Source organism: Dipodomys ordii, unplaced genomic scaffold (genome assembly GCF_000151885.1).
Source record: "Dipodomys ordii isolate 6190 unplaced genomic scaffold, Dord_2.0 Scaffold124, whole genome shotgun sequence".
Taxonomy (NCBI): domain Eukaryota; kingdom Metazoa; phylum Chordata; class Mammalia; order Rodentia; family Heteromyidae; genus Dipodomys; species Dipodomys ordii.
The window spans coordinates 421714-431441 of NW_012267340.1; the positions used below are offsets into that span (position 1 = coordinate 421714).

The following is a 9728-nucleotide window of genomic DNA, read 5'->3' on the forward strand; positions in this document are numbered from 1 at the left end:
AAGCATACACTGACCAACTCTGCATTTTTTTCTGTATGAAGGACTTCAAACACGCCCCATGATGATATAAGCCCTTGTGTGAATACTTGGCACTTTGAAGCATAGACTGACCAATTCTGCATTTTTTTCTGTATGAAGGACTTCAAACACGCTCCAGTTTTCACATCATAAAGTTGCAGGTTGGGTGTTCCGGCTGAGCCATCTTTGGAAGCTGCAAAGAAACCATTGTTGGGGTAGTAATTGTCTCCTAACACTTGCAAGAAGATTCCATTCTAAGAAAAATTAACAAACTTAAGAAAGTCAAGTAAAAGGATTGCAGTAAATCAACTTTTCTAGCCCGAGGTATGGAACTCATCCTTAAAACCATGACATCTCAGTGATGTCTAATTACTACAGATTTGAAGAACATGTAACATTTTCTATTTTAAAAATATGAATTAAAGACAAATGGATTAAACCATGAAGGTTTGAGTCTGTAAGCCACAAAATAAGTTATATAAAAGCATGCATGATTGCCAATTTCCCGTTGTATAAGTTGAATCTCATTGAAGTGCATGTCTCTTCAAACAATGAAAGTCTGGAGGCTCACGCCTAGCAGTGAAATAGTATCAAAATCAACATTAGAAAATGTTTCTAAAAATAAATCTCTATACTAGATTTTGGTATTTGATTATCTAATGGGTAAAACACTGCATAAAATATATCTTATCTTTCAGTATCTTTAAATGTGTTAGAAATGGCCCTACCCCCAACTCTCTTGGGAGACAAGGCCTCACACGTCCCTCAAGTGGCATCTAACCGGTATCTTGCCGCAGCGCCGAGAGCTGGGATTGGAGGTATGGATCACCATGTTCAGCTTGTTTCCTTTCTTTGTCATACTACACACATCTTTTAGATGCTGTTTCTGTCATAGTTTTTTGATTTATCAACCACAGTCCAAAAGCACTACATGGAATCTTCCAGAGGTGAACGATTCCAAGGCGTCAAACTGCCTGCCGCCTGGGCTGCGTGAGGGTCTCCTGCCGCCCCGGCCTCACTTGGACGCGCACCGCAGGGTCCCGTGGGCGCATCCACACGGCACCCCACGGCAGTGCCCACCCACCCCGTCACTCAGCAGCTATCCTGGCTACCATACCCACGGACCTTTACTCAAGTTCATCGGGGCTCCAAACTCTCATGTGGCTTTGCCAAAGAGAAGTGCTTCCTTTAAAGAAAATGTGGAGTTCTCAACTATGTAAGGCAGAAGCAGCCAGTGCCAAGGGCTCACTCCTGTAATTCTAGCTCCTCAGGAAGCGGAGATGTGAGGATCACGGTTCAAAGCCAGCCTGGGCAGAAAAGTTTATGAGACTCATCCCCAATAACTACTCAGAAAAAGCATTAAGTGGCGCTGTGGCTCAAGGGGTAAGTGCTGGCCTTGAGCACAAAGAGGCTCCAGGACAGTGCCCAGGCCCTGAGTTGAAGGCCCAGGACTGACAAAGAAAAAAACAAAACAAAACAAAAATCATACATTAAGGCTGCTAAGACTGAAGACTAAATCCTCTCTCCATGAAGCTGTGGAACAGCGTGGTTCTGCTACCACGGACAGTCAGGACCAGCCACAGCGCCTCAGGGCTTGGCTGAGACGTAGGAGCCCGCTGTCTGAGGCACGGGGGATGGCCGGCCCTTCCTCTCCATACACTGCACCGACGAATGCAGCCTGCCCTGCTGGCTGCAGACACCCGGCCACGGCCTACTGTCCTACGGGAGACACCCAGCCTGCGTGCTCAGGTCGCGCTGGGGAAGTACTTACTAGTGTAGGGCTGCCAGGTGGCCAGGACGGTGTTCTGCGGTGAGAATTCAAGGCAGACTGCCTTTGGGAGGTGAAGGGAGTGCAGCGGTGCGTTGTTAGTGACATCAATGACACTGACTCTGGTTCCAAAAGAAATCACTAATTTAGCAAAGGAATTCCATTTCGCAATAGCCAGCACAAACAGAAACAGTCACACCGCATCTTAAAATAGTCCTTTTTCATACAAATCAATTTTCAGTTAATTCTAGAAAATTCCCAGGAACTCCTTACCTAAAAAGTTTTCTGGAAAAATAACGTACATTTCACAAAAACAAAAAACAAAAAGCCTCTATATAAGGATAGTGCTGGGGAATAATACTGAATTGGCAGCAAGAGCCCAGAGTGAGTGACTGACTGTAGCTGAGGCCACAGGCCCTTCGCCGAACACAGAACTGGACAGGGCAAAGTCAAGGTCTGCCTGAGAAAAGCAAAGGCAGAGGTGCACACAGGGCAGCACAATGAAAGGAAGCAAACGGCAGCAGCGTGGGGAGTCTGAAGCTGATGAACGCCTCCAGCCAGGTGCTGGTGGCTCATGTCTCTAACATTAACTCCCAGGAGGCTGTAATCTGAGGATCATGGTTCAAAGCCAACCTAGGCAGCATATCCCCATATAAACCACCCGCCCATAAACCACCAAAATAATAAATAGAGCTGGAAGTGGTATTGTGGCTCTAAGTGGTAGAACATGAGTTTTAAGCAGAACAAGCTAAAAGGCAGTGACCAGGACCTGAGTTCAAGTCCCAATACTGGCACAAAGAAAAAATAAACTCCAAAGAAGTCTTCAAAGATAGGACTATAAGAATTACCCTGGAGGGCTGGGAAGGTGGCTCAGTGGTAGAGCGCTTGCCTTGCATGCATGAGGTCCTGGGTTCCATTCCTCAACACCACATAAGCAAAAAAGAAAAAAGCCGGAAGTGGCGCTGTGGCTCAAGTGGTAGAGTGCTAGCCTTGAGCTGAAGAGCTGAGGGACAGCGCCCAGGCCCAGAGTTCAGGCCCCATGACTGGACCCCCCCCCCAAAAAAAAAACAAAACCAATAATGGTACAAGATAATCATCTTGTTTAAAAACATATACAAGTCTTTGTAAATATAGTATGTGGCACATTTAAAAAATTACATGAACCTTTCTTATTTTGTTGATAGCTTAATAATTGCTCCTAGAAGTTCTGAGAAAACAGTTTCTGACTGATTCAAATATAAACTAAGCCATGACCACAGTCAGCGCACTCTATCTGATTCTCTTACCTTGTAAGAGAATGCACGCTTGTGACCCCAGCACTTGAAGGGAAATAAGGCAGCCTCTGATACCAAAAGTACCTAGTAACGTGGTCGACACCATATTTGAAAAGATACGTGGATGGCTGAGAAGGTGGCTCCGTGGTAGAGTGCTTGCCTAGCATGTATGAAGCCCTGGTTCAATTCCTCAGCACCACATACACAGAAAAAGCCAGAAGTGGCGCTGTGGATCAAGTGGTAGAGCGCTAGCCTTGAGCAAAAGAAGCTCAGGGACAGCGCCCAGGCCCAGAGTTCAGGCCTCAGGACCAGCAAAAAAAGAAAAGACACATAGGTATACTAAAAGATTCAGACTTGAATTTAATAGAAGGCTAATATGAATGAAATACACAGGGTAATAGGCTTACTTAGTAGAGTAAGAAATACTTTAAAGAAACAGGTAGTCACTTAAACTGCCCTGTCGTCCTCACTGCCAGTGCTTACCCTCGCCTGAGTGGAATGAAGTCTTTGAACAACTTCTGGAATGAGGTGGAGCAGAGATGACGACACTTCCAAGACTGTGGTGGGGATGACTGAAAAGACTTAGACGAGAGGGTCAGACCACTGTCCGCGCACACACGCATGCACGCACACACACCCACGCTGCCTTTACAATAGTTGTCATTGCTGCACACCATAATTCTGTTTTTTCTAGCAAGGAGAATTTTTAGTATAAGATAATGAATCTTCAGGTTATTTTTTATCTAAACTTTTTGTTATTCTAAAAGTGATATACAGAGGGTTTAGTTACATAAGTGAGGTAAAGAGTATATTTCTTTTTTTTTTTTAAATATGGAACGCTTCACGAATTTGCGTGTCATCCTTGGGCAGGGGCCATGCTAATCTCTGTATCGTTCCAATTTTAGTGTATGTGTTGCCAAAGTGAACACAAGAGTATATCTCTTTTTGAACAGTATCACTCCTTCCCTCCCTCTCCCAGTTTTTCCCTCCTTCCCATCCCCTGCTTGAGTTCTATAGTTGATTTTCAACATAGTATCCAGTGAGTATCACTGCTGCATTTTTTCTAGGGTAATTCTTTTTTTTGGGGGGTGGGGGTCAGGTCATGGGACCTGAACTCTGGGCCTGGGCGCTGTCCCTCAGCTCTTCAGCTCAAGGCTAGCACTCTACCACTTGAGCCACAGCGCCACTTCCGGCTTTTTTCTTTTTTGCTTATGTGGTGTTGAGGAATGGAACCCAGGACCTCATGCATGCAAGGCAAGCGCTCTACCACTGAGCCACCTTCCCAGCCCCTCTTTTACTATTATTATTATTAGTAGTAGTGGTGTGTGTGTGTGTGTGTGTGTGAGAGAGAGAGAGAGAGAGAGAGAGCGTGTGAGTGAGCAAGAGCAAGTGCTGTCTGGGGCTTGAACTCTGGACCTGGGTGCTATGGGGGGGGGAGAGAAAGAGGGGGGAGGGAGTACAAGAGAGAGCAAGAGCAAGCGCTGTCTGGGCCTGGGTGCTGTCCCTGAGCTTCTTTGTGCTCAGGGCTAGCACTCGCTCTATCACTTGAGCCACGGCACTGCTTCTGGCTTTTGGTGGTTAACTGGAGATAAGAGGCTTGCAGACTTTGCTGTCTGGGCTGGCCTTGAACTGTGATCCTCAGACTGCAGCCTCTTAAGTAGACAGGATTTCAGGAGTGGGCCACATTGAGCAGGAGTTCACCAAAAATCATGTGTTTAATCCAATTTGACCTGACAGTTGGAAAATATCAAGATACATTCCCAACTATAAAGAAGAAATAAAATACTTATTACTATTAAATGGTTAAAAACAATAAGAATAGTTTTAAACCAGGCAACAGATAGTTCGGCATTTTTCTAATGTGTGAGAAAAAATGTCAGGAATGTTCAGAAAATTATAAAGGACTAATTTTCTTAAAATTTTTAAAATCAGAATTATTTTCTGCAAGACAAATTTTGTAAAGCAATTTACACAGTAGATTATGCTAAACATTCTTTTCAATAATTTATATCCTTTTATATACATTAGGACTACAGTAATACTAACTGCAGTATTGTCAATTTAATAGCAAAGACACAAAGTATCTAAATCTAAGATACGGTAAATAAGCAAAGAAACCCTACCAGTAACTTTTAGAGTATAATATGACCATAACTTCTCCAATTCCTCAGTATGAAAATAATCACGCTCCTCATATGCTAACTTTAAGTTCTTGGACATGTAGGTAAGTAGGACAGGGCGTGTATATGGAAGCACTTTGAAAGTGCTCAAAGCCATCTCAACACACACAGCACTAAAGCAGCCAGTCACATTTATACTAACGAAGCACATGAAATACGCTATTTATATGAGCACTAACTTTTCTCCACTGGCCCAGGCAAACAAGGACCCATCCTTACTAAAGGCATAGACTCTGCAGTTTTTTCCAGGTTCCCTGAAAATGAGAAGAAAGCTTGAATTAATAGACATCAGTATTTGTTAATTTGATTGTAAAGCCAACAATCCACTAATTTAATGACCCAAATTTTATAAAACAATCCCAAAATGCTTTGGTCTGCCAAAATACGTTCTCTTTAAAAACATAATGTCAACAACCACAGTAAAATAGGCTGAAAACTTATTTTCTGCTATGGGATAAATCTTAGAAATAGCTCACTCTTGGGTGTATAACTAGTTTGTGTGGAAAACCCCAACATGTAAGTGAATATGAAAGTTGATTTCAACACCCCAGACCACCTGCGTAACAAACCAATGGTGACAGAATATCCTCACAGCCAACAAATACCCCTGGATTTGAAGACCGAAGACGGACCATCCGTCTCTCACATGTACAGAGAACATGACACAGAAATAAGAGGGTCTTCACCTTAATCAATGCTGATGTACAGTGTCCATGAAAATGGACTACTTGGCAGCATTCTACTAAGTAATCAGAATTCCAAGTCTGCCACCTCCCTGCTGGAGATGTCCACTCTCTTAGAGATAAAGAAGGCCCAAAAGGACTTGGTCTGTCAGTGATCACAGCATTAGAGATGAGAACCGAACTGCCAAATAACAAATGCACCATGGACTGACCCATAATGTATCCTTCTTAAGCTAGCTTTGCATCAATTTAACTAAAGATGGCATTCTGACTTTTTTATAGTCATTCCATAACTGGCTTACATTCGGTTCAAAGTTAAAACTAAAAAAAAAAAAAAAAAGTCTTTCTCTTTTGAACAAGATGTCCCCATCCTATACTTCTGCAATTAATTTCCAAATCTTAAGGCAGAACTTTACAAGTATCTTCATGAAATTCTTCCCAGGTTTTGGCCTACTAGGTTCAGCCTACTCGGATCTAATTAAGCCTTCATTTTCTTCTAAACCATTAGTCATTCCTTAGAAATTCACATAAAAGTGAAAATTATAAACATCATTCCTAAACTATTATGCTGAATGAGCTCAGAAAAGCAAAAATCTGTGCCTCAAGTCCTTGCCTTCAACTAAACCAACTCATAAACGGGTTAGCTTCACTGCTCTCATCTAGCAGCTTCATCAGCCTTCAACACAAGAGCAAAAAGCCACGTTTACCGTTTATTACGCTGATGGGCCTGGAAATTCTGCATGCAAAGGAGATGAGCCTGCTCATTTTGACCCCAACCATCACCACCTATCTCAGTGGTTATGAGCAGTCTTTCTAGTAACTCTTACTAGAACCGTTTAAGACTGAAGGCAAGCTGGACGCTGGTGGCTCACAGCTGTCATCCTAGCCACTCAGGAGGCTGAGATCTGAGGATGGCAGTTCAAAGCCAGCCCAAGCAGGAAGGTCTGTGAGACTCTTATCTCCAATAAACTACTCAGAAAAAAACAGGAATGGCACTGTGGCGCAAGTGTTTTAGCCTATATAATCTAGAAATCAGGTTTGTGTTTCATCTTGGCAATTGAGAAATTTTGTCTATTTCCTTTTGGTATAATTCTTCAAGTATATACAGAAGTATAGAAAAACTTCAAGTATATACAGAAATAGAAAAAAGTAGGTAATCATCAACCTCGTGTATCAACTCAAAGACAATCTTATTTGCCCCCCCAAGTTTTATTTTTCACACCAGAATATTTCAAGTAAACATCCCATGTCCTATCGGTTTATTCTATATTTCAGCATCTATCTCTGATAAAGATATTTTAAAGAAAACACTGTCACCATCATACTGCTTCATCTCACAAAACTAACTCCCGACTACCAGCTAATACCCGTGTGTGTGTGTGTGTGTGTGCACACAGGGGGTTAAACTCTGAGCCTGGTTGTCTCTTGGCTTTTTTGCTCTACCCCTTGAGCCACACTGTCACTTCTGGCTTTTTTCTGGTTAACTGGAGATGAGCCTCTAGGGTTTATCTGCTTGGGTCAGCTGTGATCCTCAGATCTCAGTCTCCTGAGTAGCTCGGTTTATAGGTGAGACACCAGCACCCAGCTTGGATCTGGGACTTTAAAAATGTTGCCAAACTTGAGAACTAAGTATCTGAAGACTGATGAAATTCAGTGTTTAGATCTGTTTAAAACCAGCTTCTTCAGGCGCAGCTCAGCTCCTGGCTCTCCCACGGCGGCTCAGCAGGAGACACTCATCGCTCCTTGCTCTACTCCGTCAGCTCAGTAACTGCAGTGGCACTGAGGCTGGCTCAGCAGGAGACACTCACGGCCCTTGCTCTACCCCGTCAGCTCAGTAACTGCAGTGGTACTGAAGCCGGCTCAGCAGGAGACACTCACGGCCCTTGCTCTACCCCGTCAGCTCAGTAACTGCAGTGGCACTGAGGCTGGCTCAGCAGGAGACACTCACGGCCCTTGCTCTACCCCGTCAGCTCAGTAACTGCAGTGGCACTGAGGCTGGCTCAGCAGGAGACACTCATGGCTCCTTGTTCTACTCAGTCAGCTCAGTAACTGCAGTGGCACTGAAGCTGGCTCAGTCACAAGCACCTACCTCTCCTGCTCTTGGAAGAGACCTGACCACCTCAGCTCTTCACAGCTCTGGAGCCTGCAGGACACCCATCACACCCGCGGAAGCGAAGGGCTCAGCCCACATCAACCCATGCCCATTAACTCTGGGATGGCCGTGCAGCCCTTCTGTGGACATCCTGATCAGCTCGGTGTACTCACTCTGTTTGACCCCTTTCCTGCCTTGCTCTGGGACCAGTGAAGTGTGGCATAGGACTGCTTTCTAGGACAGTGCTTCTTAAACACGGACTCACAGATAGATTGTTGGAGGACCTGGTCAAATGCAGATTCTTCTTAAATAACCCTCTTTCACCCCAGAGACAATCATTTTTACTAGACTGGGGAGGGGACTATCTATTTAGCTATATATTAAGTTTATTCGGTTTCCTTCCTTTTTATACTGCGTATTCATTGTCTGATACTGTGTTACTGGCAGTGGTTTGATATCACATTTGCAATTTTTCCTTTTTTTTTTTTTGTTGGTCAAGGGGCGTGAACTCTGCGCTTGGGTGCTGTCCTTGCATTCTTCAGCTCAAGGCAAGCGCTTTACCACTTGAGCCACAGCACCACTTCCAGTTTTCTAAGATAAAACTTGTCCAAACTAAGTGCCTGGACTCAATCTAATGTCTATACTGCTCCTTAAAACTATTTGCTTCTCCCTTTTTTTTGTTGTTGTTGGTCATGGGTATTGAACTCTGGCCCTGTGTCCCTCAACTCTTCAGACCAAGGCTAGCTCTCTACCAGTTGAGCCACAGCACCACATCTAGTTTCCTGAGTGATTTATTGGAGATAAGAGTCTCACACTTTCCTGCTTGGGCTGGCTTTGAACTGCCATCTTCAGATCTCAGCCTCCTGAGTGGCTAGGATGACAGGTGTGAGCCATGGGCACCCAGCTGCCTCTCCCTTTTAAACAGATATAAGCTACTATTTTCAAATCTGAAGATCATTTCCCTTAATAAAAAAAAGAACATGTATTCTTTCCAACTTTTTTTTTTGGGGGGGGGGCTGAACGCTGGGCCTGGGCGCTGTCCCTCAGCTCTTCAGCTCAAGGCTAGCGCTCTACCACTTGAGCCACAGCGCCACTTCCGGCTTTTTTCTTTTTGCTTATGTGGTGTTGAGGAATTGAACCCAGGACCTCATGCATGCAAGGCAAGTGCTCTACCACTGAGCCACCTTCCCAGCCCCCCAACTTCTTTTATAAGATCTTCCAAGGAATTAGTTTTTGTTTGTTTTTCTTGTTTGAATGATGCCAACAATAACAATTCGGAACTGTGTATTACTGTATTGTTACTTTCCAACAAAATAAGCCGTACCTTGGAAACACTGTACTTTCTGTAAAATGCGGGGGTCCATTCACCATGTACAGGCCTTCAGATCCTCGGACTAAAGAAACACAATTCAAAGAGCCGGTGTTACTTGGCTAACAAAGGTTCAAATTAGGTTTTGAGGTGTTGCCTTTTCCTTTTGCTGTAACTGGGGCCAGGGGCCATCTCTTAACTCTGCCCGCTCAAGGCGGGCACGCTGCCACCCGAGCCTCGGTCCAACTTCAGGCCTTTGCGGGCGACTGGCTGACCGGGGGCGAGTCTCACCGCGGGCGTCGGCGCCCGCGGGCTTTGGTCGGAAACCTCCCATGCCAGGCTCCCGCGCGGCCGGGGTCGGGCCTCAGCTCCGGGCCTGGGCGCTGTTGCTCGGCCCTTTCTGC

The 9728-nt window shown here is 44.7% G+C and overlaps 1 protein-coding gene across 1 annotated transcript in view; it reads right to left on the reverse strand.

The window, feature by feature from the left end:
- The window catches only part of Eif2a (eukaryotic translation initiation factor 2A, 65kDa), a 16592-nt gene extending 6870 nt beyond the window's left edge, over positions 1 to 9722 (reverse strand). Inside the window, exons 1-5 of the mRNA XM_013029869.1 lie at positions 9525 to 9722; positions 9340 to 9409; positions 5420 to 5494; positions 1790 to 1908; positions 112 to 211 (exon numbers count right to left, since the gene is read on the reverse strand). Of these exons, the coding sequence (XP_012885323.1) occupies positions 112 to 211; positions 1790 to 1908; positions 5420 to 5494; positions 9340 to 9386 (341 nt within the window). The 5' untranslated portion in view covers positions 9387 to 9409; positions 9525 to 9722. The remainder of the gene's footprint in view (positions 1 to 111; positions 212 to 1789; positions 1909 to 5419; positions 5495 to 9339; positions 9410 to 9524) is intronic.
- Between the last annotated feature and the right edge of the window lie 6 nt (positions 9723 to 9728).